The sequence below is a fragment of the Anomaloglossus baeobatrachus genome, chromosome 6 (assembly GCF_048569485.1).
Source record: "Anomaloglossus baeobatrachus isolate aAnoBae1 chromosome 6, aAnoBae1.hap1, whole genome shotgun sequence".
Lineage (NCBI taxonomy): Eukaryota > Metazoa > Chordata > Amphibia > Anura > Aromobatidae > Anomaloglossus > Anomaloglossus baeobatrachus.
The window spans coordinates 508,815,708-508,834,872 of record NC_134358.1 but is presented as its reverse complement, the minus strand read 5'-3'; the positions used below and the strand labels follow the sequence as shown (position 1 = coordinate 508,834,872).

The window sequence follows — 19,165 nt, the reverse complement described above, 5'->3', positions numbered from 1 at the left end:
ACCCCTGCATAACTGTCCCTGTATCTAGTAGCATACATAAAGAGATCTTTAGAAAAAGTATTTCTAAAGATCCTTTATGATATGCTAATAAGGGCTGTGACTAGTCGCAAGGGTGTTACTTCCCTGGCTAGTCGGCTCACCTGGCATGTTATCACGCCCCTGTGGGCGTGCTAACCTGCTTTACATTGGCCAGCGTCATGACAATGCGATACAAAGCCACGCATGCGCACTGCTTTGAACCAGTCAGCATTGAGCTTCTCTGACACCAGGTGTATGTGTTCCAGCTTCAAAGACGTTCACTGCTCATGATCGAAAGTCGCCTGCACTTACGGTCTTTTTCTAAAGATCTATTTGTGTGCTACTGTATGCTGGGACTGTTGGGCAGGGATTATAGATACGTGCACAGAGCTGCGAGTGGTTCTGGGGACCTGACAGGTTCCGTTAAGTCCAACCTATGAATTAACATGGTGATCCAGAGGAAGGCAAAAAGCCCATGGGGAGACCGTAAACTCCATATTAGGGGAAAAATTCCTTTCCGACTCCACATACGGCAATCAGACTAGTTCCCTGGATCAACGCGGAATCACAGAATTTAGTGCCCATAACTCGTAATATTATATTTTTCAAGAAAGGCATCCAGGCCTGTCTTGCATTTTAGTAGGGAATCAAGCATTACAACATCATGTGGCAGAGAGCTCCATAGTCTTACTACTCTTACAGTAAAGAATCCACGTCTGTGATTATGATTAAACCTTCTTTCCTCTACACATAGTGTATGCTCCCTTATCTCAGTCACAGGCCTCGTTAACCTGTCTCATGACAGTCTAAACCCAATGAAGGGTTTCCCCAAGCACGGACATTCAAAGCAACATGAATGACTGCAAATTATGAAAATGTCCATGATGTATAAAATCGCCTTTGTGTTTTTTTTTGTTTTTTTTTATAACTAAAAGGAATATTCAGGAAGAGTCCGGTGGCGAGAGCTCTGATCACTGATTGGCTCACAGCATTTAACAGACAGGACAATCCTCACAATGCCCTGCCCACATGTCCTTTTTAGCTGGATGCTAACATAGTGTATAGCGTCTTAAAACAGTTAGGTCTAGAAATGAAAAGAAAACAATTGTCTGCTGCACACAGACTGAAATGCCTGGAGCAAGAGTTACAATACCCTACAGTAAATGCCCTTGCCTGCTCATTGCTGGTCGATGAGATACTTGATTCTGCTTCTTCCTCCCCCTTATCTTCTCCTTTGGATTTCCAGAAGCGGCCTTCACGTAGGAAGCGTTGGTGAAGCTGCAGCTCGTCACAGGCTTTTTTCCAGCCCATGCTTCGCTTTACATGGAGCTGATGGACGTTGACAGTGATTTCCTGAATATTCTCTGATGGAATCCAGGCCCTGTTTTATAATAGCAGATTTACAAATTTTCACTTCTATTTTCTAATAAAGCACTTAACTGGTCAAATGAAAAAACCCAGAAACATGAAGAAACTATTTCTAACACTATTTCAGAAACACACATAAGAGGCAAGTAAAGCTAGCGATATCGCTGGTGAAAGCACCCACCCCCGTCGGTTGTGCGTCACGGGCAAATCGCTGCTCGTGGTGCACAACATTGTTAGGACCCGTCACACATACTTACCTGCCTAGCAACGTCGCTGTGACCGGCAAACCGCCTCCTTTCTAAGGGGGCGGGTCAATGCGGCGTCACATGGCAGGCGGCCAATAGAAGCGGAGGGGCGGAGAGCAGCAACAGGAAAGTGACGCCCACGTCGTTGCCGGAGGACGCAGGTAAGCTGTTGTTTGTCGTTCCCGGGGTGTCACACATAGCTATGTGTGCTGCCTCAGGAACAAAACAACCTGCGTCCTGCACCATCAACAAGATTTTGAAAATGAACGACGTGTCAACAATCAACGATTAGGTGAGTATTTTTGATCGTTAACACTCACTCGGAGCTGTTACACACAACGACGTCGCTAACAATGCCGGATGTGCGTCACGGAATCTGTGACCCCGGCGATATATCGTTAGATACGTCGTTGCGTGTAACGGGGCCTTAACTCTCATCCATTGATCCGACTGACCCGCTGCCTGGAACTGGGGCAGACATGTGAAGCTTTGCTGCTTTTAATCCATAAAGTCGTGGCCCCTTCATTTTTTATTTTTTTTTACAGACACAGGTGCTTGTTCACGTGGGCACAGTAGCTCAATCTTCGGTTCAAAAAATGTTTTATTTTCACACAAAAAAAACAATTTTTAACAAGCAATCCCTTTGCAAGGGGACAAAGTAATATTCATTATATTAGAAGTACATTTTTAGCAATCCTTCAGTATATGTCGAAATATAGAAACTTGAGCAAAATGATTATTAAAACTAGAAAAAGGGAGCAGAATAAATAAAAAGACAAAAAAAAACTGAGGGAGGGGTGGAGGTTTCTACATACAATTGGTTTCAAACTATAATAGTTCAATATGTAGATGGTGGAATTGACCTTACCAGTCCCACATATCCCAAACATCCACCATAACTTTCCACATTAGATGAAATATAGTTATTGTTCTCAGAAAATTTAAGACCAGTCTATCACCGTGACAGATGTACAGATTGATCCAAATTCCAATTTGGATCTTGTTGGGAGGGCTATCCACGAAGTTTAAATGGTACAGAAAAAAGAGAATTTTGTTACTTACCGTAAATTCTTTTTCTTATAGTTCCGTCATGGGAGACCCAGACCATGGGTGTATAGCTACTGCCCCCGGAGGACACACAAAGTTACTACACTCAAAAACGTGTAGCTCCTCCCTCCTAGCATATACACCCCCTGCTAGCCAGATCTAGCCAGTTTAGTGCAAAAGCTGAAGGAGGACATCCACCCACAAGAAGAGACAGAGTAAAATCCGGAAGAACCGGAACCTCTGTCTACAACAATAACAGCCGGTGAAGACACACGGAACAAGAAACCTGCCAACAGGCAATAGGGAGGGTGCTGGGTCTCCCATGACGGAACTATAAGAAAAAGAATTTACGGTAAGTAACAAAATTCTCTTTTTCTTTATCGTTCCTATGGGAGACCCAGACCATGGGACGTTCAAAAGCAGTCCATGGGTGGGAAGAAACAGACAACTGAGAAGCAGGCAAACCTAACTTCACAAATGGGCGACAGACGCCGGTAAAATGCGTCTGCCCAAGCCCGCGTCTGCCAAAGCATGAGCATGCCTTGGGTAGTGCTTCGAAAAAGTATGCAGACTAATTCGAGCTGCAGTCTGACAGACCTACTGAGCCGTAACCTGGTGCCTGAAAGCCCAAAAAAGGCGCCGACAGGTCTGATCAAATGTGCTCTGATCCCCGGCGGGGAAGGCACTTGAGTACACTTGTAGGTCTCGGAAATGGCCGACCTAAGCCAACGATCAGGGTCGGCTTAGATGCCGAGAGACCGCTACGCTGACTAACAGTCAGCACCAGAGAGGTGCACCGCCTAATAACGGCGGTGCGAGACACATAGATCCGGAGCGCCCGCACCAGATCCAGGATATGCAACGCTTCCTCAAGCGATGAACAGGAGCCGGACAAAAGGAAGGCAGGAAAATTGCCCCGGATAAGGTGGAAGCAGTAACCACCTTAGGGAAAAAAGTCCGGAGTCGGACGAAGACCACCTTGTCTTGATGCAAAAGACCAAAAAAGGGGGTGACTCCGAGAGAGTGCAGCCAGAACTCTCTGGCGGGAAATTATAGCCACTAGAAAGAGTACTTTCCGTGAAAGATGAAACAAAGAAACCTCCCCAAGAGGCGCAAAGGGGGGTTTCTGGGAACCGGGAGGACCGGATTAAGGTCCCAGGGCTCCATAGGCCGCCGGAAAGGCGGAATGATGTGAGATGCGCCCTTAAAGGAGCGCACCGGAGCCAGCCGGACGATACGCCGCTGGCACATACTGACAGAGCCGAGACCTGTCCCTTAATGAGGGATAGTCCTAGCTGTAGACCGGACTCTGGAAGGGACAGAAAGGTCGGCAAGGCCAAAAAGGTCAAAGGACACTTTGGAGCTCGAGTCATAGCGGAGATGACTTCAGGAAGGATATCAGAAGTCGCTAAGATCCAGGACTCAAGAGCTACGCCGTCAATCTGAGAATCCAGAATTCTGACGGAAAAAACGGACCTTTTGAGAAAAGATCTGAACGGTCCGGAAGATGCCATGGCAACCCAACGGACAGAAGGAGCAGGTCAGAGTACCAAGCCTGCTTGGGTCAGTCTGGAAGAATGACCCGACGGCCCCCTTTACTGATCTTGCGCAGGACTCTGGACAAGAGGTAGAGGGTGAAATTCGTAAAGAGACAAAGCTGGGATCAAACATGAACCAGTGTGTCTACCGCAAAACCTGAGGATTGTGGACCACGGTTGGACAGCTGAAATAGCCTGCCTCGCAGTTTTCACATCTAGGATGTGGACTGCGGATACGGTGGACTAGGAGTCCCTTGTCCACTGAAGAATGTTGAGCCGCCAAGATTGCCAGGCGGCTGAGTGTCCCGCCCTGGAAGCTGATGTAGGAAAACGCTGTCACGTTGTCCGACTGGACTCGAAAGTGCCTAGCCGCCAACAGATGGTGAAGGCTTAGAGAGCCAGAAATACAGCTCTGATTTCCAGCGCATTGATCCAGAGGGCTGATTCGGACAGAGTCCAAGCGCCCTGCGCTCCACGGTGGAGATATACTGCTCCCAAGGCGGATAGGCTAGCATCCTGGTGAGGATCACCCGGGACGGGCCAGAAAGGAGCGCCCCTGAGACAGAGTGGCCGAAGCCACCACTGAAACGAGCCCCTGGTCAGTGGCGAAGCCACCACCCCGTGGGAGGAGTGAGTTCGCTTGTACAGCGGAAAACATCCAGTCTCAGAGGACGCAGGAGAAACTGGGCAAGGAATCACTTCCATTGACGCCCTGAGAACCTCTGGTTCGAAGTCAGAGTGGACTTGGACAGAAAGACAAGCCACCCGAATAGGTCAGAGTGGCGAGAGTGAGCGAAGCACTCTGCTAAGAGTCAGCACTGGATGAAGCCCCGAGAAGAAGGCCGTCCAGGGCAAAAGATCACTGCCAAACTCTAGGGGTGCAGGACCCTAATCACAGCTGCCCCAATGAGAATACTCGAGGGGCCGTGGCTAACCCCAAGGGAAGAGCCACGAATTGGACCACTCCGATTGTCAAAACGTAGTCAACGCTGGTGTGAAACTGCGATTGACTCCTGCCGATAGGCATCTCTGATGCCGATGGCTGCTAGGGAATCTCCTTGGGTTCTTGATTGATCCGGTGAAAAAAACACACGGAACAAAACCGAGACTCCATGTGAACACGCCACACCTGGCTATGCTTGAAAAGCTAAAGATCCAGGTCGGAAGGCACCGCCCTCTTCGGGGACTAGGAATAGATTTAAGCAAAAATCTCAGAACCGTTCCCAGTCGGGAACCGGTACAATTACTCCATTGGCCTGCAAGAAATGCCACGGCCTGTGAGAAGGCGGCGGCCTTGGAGCCGGGAGGAGTTGACAGAAAAAATCTGTTTGGCGGGTGGACAGAAGTCCATCCTGTAGCCAAGGGAGATATAATCCCGCCCCCACTGAACGGAGACGTGTTAGAACCCTACGTCGCCAAGTGGAGAGAGCCTGCCACCGACCAAGGAGGTTGTTGGCGTGGCTAGATAGCTCGGAGGAAGCTGACTCAGTGACAGCATCTCCTGCGGTCTTCTGAAGACGCAGCTTCGAGCCATTTGGTTCTATGAACCTAGGCCAAGCTAGAGGACGATCAGATGGAGGAACGGAAACCACCGAAACCTCAACTGATTCCTGCCCTGGACAGGTTCCCTGGTTTAGGTTTGTGGCAAGGAAGAACACTCCCCGCCAAGAGCTTCCTTAATTTCACCCAGCTGGTTCCGAGGAAACTGGTCCCACCAAGGGGGAGCCCAGCAAGGAACCTCCATAGAGGCATCTGCCTTCCATTTCCGAAGCCACAGGAGCCTGCGGATAGCGAGGAAGGTAGCCAAGACCACCGCCGTGCGGTGACCAGCATGGCAGACCTGGCATAGGATGAAAAGACTGAAGTCTGGAAGTTCAGGCAACCGTTTTGGGCATAGAGTCCCTGTGAGAGAATGCATCTCCTCCAGAGAAGCAGAGAAGGTACAAAAAAACCGCACTGCTGTAAAGCTGAGGAGAACGAAGCTCCTGCCGTCCCCATACCGACTTGGCCCAAAGGACAACCGGGCGGACCGCAGAACCTTAAGTGAGGAGCCATCAGCCACTGACATAACGGTCCGGGCTGAACCACCTGAGGTGAATGAGCCCACTTCTTGACCACCATTGGTGGACAGGGGAAACACAGTCCTCAGAATCACGCTTCATGGGAAGCGACTGTCAGAGCGGACCCTGGGCTGGTCACAGGGGCCTGAAAACTGGAGTGGTTAAGGAACACACGTTGTGTTCACCTAGATAAGGTAACTCCGGCGGATTGAGGTCCAGTACAAAATTAAAGTACCGTAGGATCCATATAGAGGTGCCGTCAGCCACTGATACAACTATCCGGGCTGAAAGTCTAGACACCGGAGTGGCCACCCTTGGCGAATGAGTACACTCCTTGACCACCTCTGATGGGAGGGGGAGACAGGCAGCAGAACCCCGCTGTGGGGTCTGCAGGATAGGCTGTGGGCTTGGACGCAGCGGGCTGAAAACTGGAGTGGTTAAGGAACACACTCCTCGTCCTGTTAAAGGTATACTGATGCCTTTCTGCCAGCGGGGAATACTCCCCTGATACAGGCGGATGGAGGTCCAGTACAAGTATAATGGACGCAATCCAATCATTCGCATCTGCGTCACCTACGGACGGATCAATGTACATAAAGTAGCGTCCGAGCCCGTGGAAGAGACATCCTCCTCGTCCAGTGAGTCAGCTCGTAATCGGAGCTGCGGGACGGGGAGGACAGGGGACCCTGCGTCTCCCTGTCAGGAGGACGGGGTCTGAGCCCAGAAGGAGAGTCCCTTGTGAGCTTTGCTGAGCGAAGCAGAAAACGCCCTGAGAAGGGGGCTGCATGCTCAGCAGATGCCGGGACAGCCGACCCCTGGAAATAGGATTCCCTCAGGGGTCAGCCACCGAAATCGGAGCAGCTGGAGGGACCATTAATGAGCCCCGAAGCTGAGGGGCCACAGTGGTTATGAGCTCGGTATAGCCGTACGAGACTACCTGCAGTGGATAATAAAAACAGCCTGCAGCCTCGCTCTGTGAGACATGCTGCAGAGGTGGGGGCTCTGTCTAGAATGTCTAGAATACCCAAGACAGGGGTTCAGCCTGGGGAGACTCCAGGCTGAGGCACCACCACATAAGAACCATTACAGTGTGCCGGTTCAGGCAATATGAGGTTACATGCAGAATATGTAGTGTACAGCCTTGGAGCTTTGCTCCTAGTGTGAGACATGCTGCTGAGGAGGAGGTTCTATGATAAAGAATTAACTCCTTCAGAATGCCCTGAGAGTGTATAAAGTGCACAACCAGAGGTTGTGACTTATCAGGCCGCTATTATGAGTGCCATCCGGATTCCAAGCCTGGACCCCCAGCCAGATATTCACTCCCTCTGCACTGCAGAGCAGCCAGCGCCGACCAGTGTACTAAGAACGCTGAGAAAATGGCGCCAGAGTGAGGAGGGGGGGCGGGGGTTAACCCAGGAGCGGGAATCGGAGGGCTAAGGAGATGTACAGGGGAAGGAATCATCTCCTCAAAAAGGAGTGTCCTCCCCTGTGCAGAGCGGGCGGCGCTGCAGTGTCCCCCTGCATGACTGACATGCAGGGGAACGAAACGAAACTAGGCCGCGGCTGAAGCCGGGGCCTAGAGTTATGCATGCGGCCGACAATCAGGCATCATCGGCGCGGTTCTCAGTAAAAACCGTGGAACCGGCCGGAAACACAGTAAAAAGCAGCATTATCAAGCAGTCACTGTCCCCCCCAATAAAAGTGCCCCACATTGCAGAAGGACCCTCTGAATAACGTCTCTATACTTAGCTTTGAGACGCAGGGCCCAGTCCCTGGTGGGGTGGGGGTCCAGAGCTCCGTCCAGCAGGGTCCTGCAAAAGGGCTGCGGATGGAGGCCGGTCTCCTGCAAGGCAGTGAGAACCGTGTTGGCTCTAACTTCAAGCCAGAGCCCCTAAGGGATGGTGAAGGAGCGCGGCATGAAGGGCTCCTGCCCTGAAGTCAACCTTAACAGCAACGCCGCCAGGGGGGTGAGAAGGGACATGCCGGGAGTCCAATGGACCCGCTTTTCTTCCAAATCTTTAGAAAAAATGAAAAATCAAAAAAGGATGCATGTGTGTGTGTGATCCTCCTGACACAAAGCATGAAACTGGCTAGATCTGGCTAGCAGGGGGTGTATATGCTAGGAGGGAGGAGCTACACGTTTTTGAGTGTAGTAACTTTGTGTGTCCTCCGGGGGCAGTAGCTATACACCCATGGTCTGGGTCTCCCATAGGAACAATAAAGAAAGATCTATAGCAGGATCCCAACCTGTGGCTCGCGGGCCCGTGATGTGTGTTTCGTGGCAGTCTTCCAACTTTGTGCATAACCACCAGGTCTAGCAAATAGCTATGAAGAGCAGGTCTCCAGATGGTGACTTTTGTGAGTAGCCCCACACAGAAAGAAGATCTGAAGGGGAGTAAGGTAGGAACCCTTGGATCTTGGTATACTGCCACGGCGTGATTTCTGTGTAAAACCTGTGGCTGTCATTGTACTGGTAATGGGGTCTCTGTGTGTCTTTACTGTGAAAGGGTGGTGGCTGAATGTGGCTTGTGATCCTGTCTCAGAGCTGAATGTGGTTCGCCACCCACTCTCAGAGGTGAATGTGGCTCTCTCTACATAGGAACTCTATGTTCTTGGTGCATCTAGTTCATATAGCACAATCATTTTATTTCATTTGTAGTGGCAGAGACACAGGTTTCCATTTTGAAGCTATGTGAATTCTACCTGACATTGTAATATAAAACATATAAGCTGGAAGATTTTATTAAAAATTCCTAACAATTTGTTGCCGAATAACATTAACAGTTGGGCCAAGTTGGATAGACCTTCCAATTATATTCGAGATTAAGGTCTCAACCCTCTTCCAGAAAGATTTTATGAGAGCATAGTATCACCATATATGATTCTTGACACCTAACCCATCACAACTTCTGAAATGTTAGAGTTATTTAGCCACGCTTGCTCAAAGCATGAAATTGATAAAGTAGGATAATTCGATGGGTTACTTTTTTTTTTATTTGTATTTTTAGTTAGTACTTTTTTATTATTTGACCAAAACCTGCTTCTGACTTCCACCATTTCTCGATTCTAGCCCTGGTGTAAACATAAGATTGTTAAATAAGGCTAATTAAGGATTAGATTATAGCGGATAGCGTAATTGTATTTTTCTCCAAAGACATAAAGAATGATGTGTAAAGGATGCTCCATGTGCTGGGCCCCATACCGAAGTGGATTCCATGACCACAATAGACCTGATAAAGAATAAGGTGATATAAGCGAAGACTCAAGTCCAACCCATCACCCATCAAGAAGAGTTTTTTTGAGATTATAATGTAGATAATTTGACTAATATAATATAAAGTAAAATTTTGAAGAGATAATCCTCTCATTCCTCTATAATAAAAACAAAGTACATTGGACTCTGGGTCTTCCTTGCCAGATATAGGGAATGTATATTAGTAAAAGTTGTTGGGATAAGTATAGGAAGAATACTGAATAAATATAAAAACCTTGGCAAGGAGAACATTTTTATTGAGTGAATTCTACCCACTAGAATAATGATGGGGAGACCACTTGGCTAGGTTACTCACAAACCTCTGTATGAGAGGGGAATAATTCCATTTGAAAAGAGTGGACTTATTGGAAGTTAAGTTGATGCCTAAATAAGTAAGATAATGATCTCTTTTAGTGAAAATATTTTGTGAAATAATATGATCCTCTTCACGGATGGGGATACTTGTAAATCGAATTTCTGATTTGTTTACTTTCAGACCAGAGAGTGTCTCAAAAATTTGCAGTAGAGAAGAAGGGAATTTTGTTTACTTACCGTAAATTCCTTTTCTTCTAGCTCCTATTGGGAGACCCAGACAATTGGGTGTATAGCTTCTGCCTCCGGAGGCCACACAAAGTATTACACTTTAAAAAATGTAACCCCTCCCCTCTGCCTATACACCCTCCCGTGCATCACGGGCTCCTCAGTTTTGGTGCAAAAGCAGGAAGGAGGAAACTTATAAATTGGTCTAAGGTAAAATCAATCTGAAGGATGTTCGGAGAACTGAAACCATGAACCAAAGGAACAATTCAACATGAACAACATGTGTACACAAAAGAACAACCAGCCCGAAGGGAACAGGGGCGGGTGCTGGGTCTCCCAATAGGAGCTAGAAGAAAAGGAATTTACGGTAAGTAAACAAAATTCCCTTCTTCTTTGTCGCTCCATTGGGAGACCCAGACAATTGGGACGTCCAAAAGCAGTCCCTGGGTGGGTAAAAGAATACCTCGATAAAAAAGAGCCGAAAACGACCCCCTCTTACAGGTGGGCAACCGCCGCCTGAAGGACTCGCCTACCTAGACTGGCATCTGCCAAAGCATAGGTATGCACCTGATAGTGTTTTGTGAAAGTGTGCAGACTAGACCAGGTAGCCGCCTGACACACCTGCAGAGCCGTAGCCTGGTGCCGCAATGCCCAGGACGCACCCACGGCTCTGGTAGAATGGGCTTTCAGCCCTGAAGGAATCGGAAGCCCAGAAGAACGGTAAGCTTCAAGAATCGGTTCCTTGATCCACCGAGCCAAGGTTGACTTGGAAGCTTGCGACCCCTTACGCTGGCCAGCGACAAGGACAAAGAGCGCATCAGAACGGCGCAGGGGCGCCGTGCGAGAGACGTAGAGCCGGAGTGCTCTCACTAGATCTAACAAGTGCAAATCCTTTTCACATTGGTGAACTGGATGAGGGCAAAATGAAGGTAAGGAGATATCCTGATTGAGATGAAAAGGGGATACCACCTTAGGGAGAAATTCCGGGACCGGACGCAGAACCACCTTATCCTGGTGAAAAACCAGGAAGGGGGCTTTGCATGACAACGCTGCTAGCTCCGACACTCTACGGAGCGATGTAACTGCCACTAGAAAAGCCACCTTCTGCGAAAGACGTGATAGAGAGACATCCCGCAGCGGCTCGAAAGGTGGTTTCTGAAGAGCCCTTAGCACCCTGTTAAGATCCCAGGGTTCCAGCGGCCGCTTGTAAGGTGGGACTATGTGGCAAACTCCCTGCAGGAACGTGCGGACCTGCGGAAGCCTGGCTAGACGCTTTTGAAAAAACACGGAAAGCGCCGATACTTGTCCCTTGAGAGAGCCGAGAGACAAACCCTTGTCCATTCCGGATTGAAGGAAGGAAAGAAAAGTGGGTAAGGCAAACGGCCAGGGGGTAAAACCCTTATCAGAGCACCAGGATAAGAAGATCCTCCAAGCCCTGTGATAGATCTTGGCGGACGTTGGTTTCCTGGCCTGTCTCATAGTGGCAATGACATCTTGAGATAACCCTGAGGACGCTAGGAGCCAGGACTCAATGGCCACACAGTCAGGCTGAGGGCCGCAGAATTCAGATGGAAAAACGGCCCTTGAGACAGCAAGTCTGGTCGGTCTGGGAGTGCCCACGGTTGACCCACCGTGAGGTGCCACAGATCCGGGTACCACGACCTCCTCGGCCAGTCTGGAGCGACGAGGATGGCGCGGCGGCAGTCGGACCTGATCTTGCGTAACACTCTGGGCAGCATCGCCAGAGGAGGAAATACATAAGGCAGTCGAAACTGCGACCAATCCTGAACTAATGCGTCCGCCGCCATAGCTCTGTGATCTTGAGACCGTGCCATGAATGCCGGGACTTTGTTGTTGTGCCGAGACGCCATGAGATCGACGTCCGGCGTTCCCCAGCGGCAACAGATCTCTCGAAACACGTCCGGGTGAAGAGACCATTCCCCTGCGTCCATGCCCTGGCGACTGAGAAAGTCTGCTTCCCAGTTTTCTACGCCCGGGATGTGAACTGCGGAGATGGTGGAGGCTGTGGCCTCCGCCCACAGCAGAATCCGCCGAACTTCCTGGAAGGCTTGACGGCTGCGCGTGCCGCCCTGGTGGTTGATGTACGCGACCGCCGTGGCGTTGTCCGACTGTATGCGGATCTGCCTGCCCTCCAGCCACCGATGGAACGCCTTTAGGGCTAGATACACTGCCCTTATCTCCAGAACATTGATCTGAAGGGAGGACTCTGTCGGAGTCCAGGTTCCCTGAGCCCTGTGGTGGAGAAAAACCGCTCCCCACCCTGACAGGCTCGCGTCCGTCGTGACCACAGCCCAGGATGGGGGCAGGAAGGATTTTCCCTTCGACAGAGAAGTGGGAAGAAGCCACCACTGAAGAGAGGTTTTGGCTGCCAGGGAAAGAGAGACGTTCCTGTCTAGGGACGTCAACCTCCTGTCCCATTTGCGGAGAATGTCCCATTGGAGTGGACGCAGATGAAACTGCGCAAAGGGGACTGCCTCCATTGCTGCCACCATCTTCCCCAGGAAGTGCATGAGGCGCCTCAAGGGGTGTGACTGGCCCCGAAGAAGAGAGTGCACCCCTGTCTGCAGCGAACACCGTTTGTCCAGCGGTAGCTTGACTATCGCTGAGAGAGTATGAAACTCCATCCCGAGGTAAGTCAGAGATTGGGTCGGTGTCAATTTTGACTTTGGTAAATTGATGATCCACCCGAACCTCTGGAGAGTCTCCAGAGCAACAGTCAGGCTGTGCGGACATGCCACCCTGGAGGGTGCCTTGACTAGGAGATCGTCTAAGTAAGGGATCACCGAGTGGCCCTGAGAGTGTAGGACCGCCACAACGGATGCCATGACCTTGGTGAAGACCCGTGGGGCTGTCGCCAGGCCGAAAGTGCATCGGCTCGCTCAGGGGGCGGAGATGTTGTGAAGAAACGAGTCGGAGGACGAGAGCTGAACTCTATCCTGTAACCGTGAGACAGAATGTCTCTCACCCATCGGTCTTGGACATGTGGCCACCAGGCGTCGCAAAAGCGGGAGAGCCTGCCACCGACCGAGGATGCGGTTTGGGGAGGCTGAAAATACCGACGCCTGAGAAGTCAAAGACGCAACTTGCGGAGCAGAGGTACGTGTGACCGCATTAATCTCAGACAGACAAGCTGAGATAGCTTGGAGTGCCCACACGGCTGCAAAGGCCGGGGCAAAAGACGCGCCTGTGGCTTCGTAGATGGATTTCATCAGGAGCTCTATCTGCCTGTCAGTGGCATCCTTGAGTGATGAACCATCTGCCACTGATACTACAGATCTAGCCGCCAGTCTAGAGACTGGAGGATCCACCTTGGGACATTGAGCCCAACCCTTAACTACGTCAGAGGGGAAGGGGTAACGTGTGTCAATAAGGCGCTTAGTAAAGCGCTTGTCCGGAAATGCTCTGCGCTTCTGGACAGCATCTCTGAAGTTAGAGTGATCGAAAAACGCACTCCGTGTACGTTTGGGAAACCTAAACTGGTGTTTCTCCTGCTGCGACTCCGACTCCTCTATAGGTGGAGTTGGGGGAGAAAGATCTAGCACCTGGTTGATGGACGCTATAAGGTCATTTACTATGGCGTCCCCTTCAGGTGTATCCAGATTGAGAGCAACGTCAGGGTCAGAGCCCTGAGCTGCGACATCCGCTTCATCCTCCAGAGAGTCCTCAAGCTGAGACCCCGAACAGCGTGATGAAGTCGGGGAAGATTCCCAGCGAGCCCGCTTAGCCGGTCTGGGACTGCGGTCCGTGCCAGAGTCCTCTCCGTGAGCTCTAGGTGCCACCCCGGGAGCACGCTGCGGCGCAGACCGAGAGGGGCCTGGGGGCGATGATCCCACAGTGCCCGGGGCCTGTGTAAGGACCGATCTGGACTGCAAGGCTTCTAGTATCTTAGCAGACCATCTGTCCATAGACTGAGCCATGGATTGTGGAAGCGACTCAGAGAGTTTCTCAGCCAAAACTGCAAACTCTGTCCCTGCCACCTGGACAGGGGAAGCCGGCGGTTCTACCTGAGCCGAGGGTCCCACCAGTGCCCGAGGCTCCGGCTGAGCGAGGGGCCGAGCATTGCTCACAGTGAGGGTAGGTGGAACCTGCAGGTAACATAGCCGCACAAGAGGTACAGGTTGCAAAATAACCCTGTGTCTTGGCACCTTTGCTCCTTGTGAGCGACATGCTGTTGTCTCCTAGGAGAGTGATCACTGAGGGTATATAGCCAAAGCAAAAACAATGCGGCCGAACAGAGAAAATGTATACAAATATATATATATATATATATACACACTTCGGCACCCTAGGGGGACCAGCACCGGGTGACCGGTGTGGCTTACCGACCGCCCAAAGCGGTTGTGTGTCCACCAGATTCCCTGCCTTGGGCCTCCCAGAGCTGCAGAGCTCGTTCCTGAAATCCTCCACCGGCAGAATGTGATTGTAAAAATGGCTGCCGGAGCTCTCAGGGGAGGAGGGAGCCGTGGGCGGTGACTAATAAAGTGCGGGAATCTGGTGCCCCTCAGTGATTAGTGAGGGGGGAGGAGGACACCTAAAGTATGCTCCAGCCCTCACTGTCGACGTCAGGTCGACCGTCCCGCCCTTACCACTGACTGGCAGGCCCGGGGGCGGGAGTTATAGTACTAGGCCGCAGAAGCCGGGGGCTAAATTTAATACCGCGGCCGGCAAACAGGCGCGGTCGGCGCGGTAGTCCCGGTCGTCACAAAAAAACGGCTGCAGCGTCTGTGACACCAGCGCTCCATGCACCGTCCCCATGGGGACACAGAGTACCTTTAGATGCAGGGCCCTGTCCCTGATAATACCAAGTCTCCTCTCCGGCAGATTCCCCCAGGGGCTGCGGAGGGAGCCCGGTCCCAGTGAATGGATGACCGGTTAGGATCCCACTTCTCCCAGAGCCTCTAAGGGATGGGGAAGGAAAACGGCTTGTGGCTCCAGCCTTTGTACCCGCAATGGGTACCTCAACCTTAACAGCACCGCCAACTTAGTGGGGTGAGAAGGGAGCATGCCTGGGGCCCTGTGGGGGCCCTCTTTTCTTCCATCCGATACAATCAGCAGCTGCTGCTGACTAAAATGGGAGCATGAGTGAATGTGTGCCTCCTTCAACACAAAGCATAAAACTGAGGAGCCCGTGATGCACGGGAGGGTGTATAGGCAGAGGGGAGGGGTTACACTTTTTAAAGTGTAATACTTTGTGTGGCCTCCGGAGGCAGAAGCTATACACCCAATTGTCTGGGTCTCCCAATGGAGCGACAAAGAAAAAAAGATTAGGAAATGACATTATAGGTTAAGAGATTTCACAATAATAGGTCATCAGCAAAGAGGCTAATTTGATCATTTTCAGTTTTTGAATCAAACCCTTTTATATCTGTATGATTTCTGATATGCCAGAGGCTCCATAGCAAGGGCAAACAGAGCTGGTGATAGAGGGCGTCCTTGGCTCATGCCTCTTTGAACGTTTAAAGGTAAGGGCTTTGTGGGTGGTAATTTTAGGTAAGCAGTGGTGGCCTCATACAGAAGCTGTAAGGCTCTGATAAAACTGTGAGCAAACATATCTTTTTTTTAATATTTGAAATAAATAGGTCCATGAAATAGTGAAACGCTTTTTCTGTATCTAAAGCCAACATTATGAGAGCTTCCTTATGGACATTTGCTAAGTGTTAAAATTCCCTCTAATATTATCAGTAGCCTGCCTACAAGTCTATGGGGCGAGAGAAACATCGCACTGCACTTGCATTATATCGGTGTACTATGAGTGCAGAGCGATTCTCGCATCAGCCGGCAACGGAGGAGATAAATCCCTCCCTCCCCTCTGCAGCATCGGCCCCTACGCAACTGTGGTCTGATCGCATGATCGGACCACAGTCGCATAACACTCGCATAATATTCGGCTCCCGCTGTCCTGCGAGCGTGTGCCGAGTGTCATGGCGGTATCGGTTGCCTGTGACCCTACTCCACTCCCCCAATGCAAAAACTATTTTTCTATAAATTTGTTATTTTGTAAAAGTGGTAAAACATAAATATAAATGAGTTATCACTGTAATCGTACTGACACGAAGAATAAAGCTGTTTTTATTAATTTTATGACACCGTGAAAGGCGAAACCCCCCTAAAATAAAACAATTCCCGAATTGCTGTTTCTTCTTGATTCTGTTTCACAAAAAGCAAAATAGAAAACAATAAAAAATTATTACGTGGCCCAAAATGGCATTAAATTAAAGTTTCAAATCATTCCGCAAAAAACAAGCACTCACATGGCACAATTTTCTCCTATTAACCTTTTGGAAAATTAAAACTTTGAGGCCAAAGCAACATTTTAGTGGATTTTTTTTTTTTTATCTTCACCGCCCGATGTTATACAATGTCATAAATCACCTGAGCATTAAAATTGTTCACTACACCTCAAGATAAATTGCTTGAGAGGTGTAGTTTCCAGAATGGGTTCACGTCTGTGTGTGTGTGTGTGTGTGTGTGTGTGTGTGTGTGTGTGTGTGTGTGTGTGGGTGGGGGGGGGGGGGGGGGGGGGGGGGGGGGGGGGGGTCTGCTGTTTTGGCATGTCAGGTGGACCTTCAAATGTGACAAGGTGACCGCAATTTATTCCAGCCAAAATGGTGCTCCTTCTCTTCCGAGCCCTGTCGTGCGTCCAATCAGTAGAGTTCCATCACATATGGGGTATCGCTGTGTTCTGGATAAAATGCACCATACAATTTGTTGTGCAATTTCTCCTGTCTCCCTATCAATACAAAATTTGGGGCTAAAAAAACCTTTTTTGTGGGAAAATGTGATTTATTTTTTTTTTTCACAGCTCAATGTTATTAAATTCTGTGAGCACGTGGGGATTCTATGCACTCACCACACATCTAGATAAGTTTCTTGAGGGGTCTAGTTTCCAAAATGGGGTGACTTGTAGGGGGTTTCCAATGTTTAGGCACATCAGGGGCTCCCCAAACCTGTTATGGCGACCGCTAATGATTCCAGCCAAGTTTGTGTTTCAAAGGTCAAATGGTGCTCTTTCAATTCCAAACCCTGCTGTGCGCCCAAACAGTAGTTTTCCACCATAAATTGGATTATTGCTATACTTAGGAGAAATTACACACCAAATTGTATGGTCATTTCCTCCTGATACCCTTGAGAAAATGCAGAATTTGGGGCTAAAACAATATTTTTGCAGGAAAAATATGATTTATTATTTTCTCGGCTCAACATTATAAAATTCTGTGAAGCATCTAGGGTTCAAAGTGCTCACCACACATCTAGATAAATTCCTTGAGGGGTCTAGTTTCCAAAATGGGATCACATGGGGGTTTCCACTGTTTAGGCACCTCAGGGGGTCTCCAAACACAAGACTGTATCCACTAATGATTTCAGACAATTTTGCAATACAAGAATCAAATAGCGTTCCTTCCCATCCGAGTCCTGCCGTGCACTCAAACAGTATTTTTTCTGTCACATAGGTCTTGCAAAATCAATGGAAATGTGATGGAGTCCCTAAAAAATGGTTTTGTAAATTTTGTTGGAAAAATTAGAAATTGTTGATAAACGTAAAAAATTATGTTTAACCCCTTCACGACCGGCCGATTTTTCGCTTTCCGTTTTTTTTTACGCCATTCTTTTTCTGAGACGTAACTTTTTTATTTTTCAGTCAATATGGTCATGTGAGGGCTCATTTTTTGCGGAATGAGCTGTACTTTTAAATGAAACCATCAGTTTTACCATATAGTGTACTAGAAAACGGCAAATAAATTCCAAATGCTGAAAAATTGCAAAAAAAGTGAGATAGCACTATGGTTTTTGAGATATTTTATTCACTGTGTTCACTATATGGTAAAACTGATATGTGGGTGTGATGCCTCAGGTCAGTGCGAGTTAATTGACACCAAACATGTATAGGTTTACTTTTATATAAGGGTTAAAAAAAAAATCGGACGTTTGTCCGAAAAAAGTGGCGCACGTTTTACGCCATATTTCGTGACCCGTAGCGTTTTTTTTTATTTTTCGGGATCTATGGCTCAATGACGGCTTAATTTTTTGCGTCTCGAGCTGACGTTTTTAACGGTACCATTTTTGCGCAGATGCTACGTTCTGATCGCCTCTTATTGCATTTTGCGCAAAAGTTGTGGCGACAAAAAAACATCGCTTTGGCGTTTGGAATTTTTTTGACGCTACGCCGTATACTGATCAGATTCATTGATTTTATATTTTGATAGATCGGGCGTTTCTGAACGCGGCGATACCAAATGTGTGTATATTTTTTATTTTTTTAACCCTTTAATTTTCAATGGGGCGAATGGGGGGTGATTTGAACTTTTAGGTTTTTTTTAATTTTTTAAAACTTTTTTTTAACTTTTTTTTTTTATTTTACTAGTCCCCCTAGGGGGCTATTGCGATCAGCATTCCGATCGCTCTGCACTATCTGCTGATCACAGCTACAAGGCTGTAAACAGCAGATACGCTGTCTTTCTCTTTTGCTGTGTCCCCGACACAGCGAAAGTGAAAGCAAGTCAGGTGTAGTACAGGAGTCATCACTTGACCCTGTGCTACCATGACAACTATCGGGAGTCACGTGATCGCGTCACGTGACTTCCGGGATCGGGCGGTAAGTAAAACTTTACTGCGATCGCGCTTATAATGGCGCTGTCACATATTGACAGCGCCATATAAGGGGTTAATCGGCACGAGCAGATAACTATTCTGCTCGTGCCTAGCAGGCACACATCTCAGTTGTGAAAATCAGCTGAGATGTGTGCCGATCGCGGCATGCTGCCGCCGGCAGACCGCGGGCAGTAAGGTTATGTCATTTAGGACGTAATTTTACTGCCCGCAGTCGTTAAGGGGTTAAAAAAATGGTGAAAATGGTGCTGATATAGATTAGACATGTGGTAAATGTGATTTATTAAGTATTATGTGACATAAATCTCTGGTTTAAGGGCATAAAAATAAAAGTTTGAAAATTGAAAATTTTTTGCCAAATTTCCAATGTTTTCACAAATAAACACAAAAAATATTGTCCTAAATTTACCACTATCATGAAGTACAATATGTCACTTAAAAACAATCTCAGAATCACTGGGATCCGTA

General features: G+C 48.8%; 1 protein-coding gene across 2 annotated transcripts in view; it reads right to left on the bottom strand.

Moving 5' to 3' along the window:
• Nucleotides 1–19,165, bottom strand: part of ZMYND11 (zinc finger MYND-type containing 11) — a 127,378-nt gene that overhangs the window by 19,037 nt on the left and 89,176 nt on the right. For both annotated transcript variants that reach the window (XM_075315459.1, XM_075315458.1), the window contains exon 12: nt 1,192–1,399. In XM_075315459.1, coding sequence (XP_075171574.1) covers nt 1,192–1,399 — 208 coding nt within the window. The remainder of the gene's footprint in view (nt 1–1,191; nt 1,400–19,165) is intronic.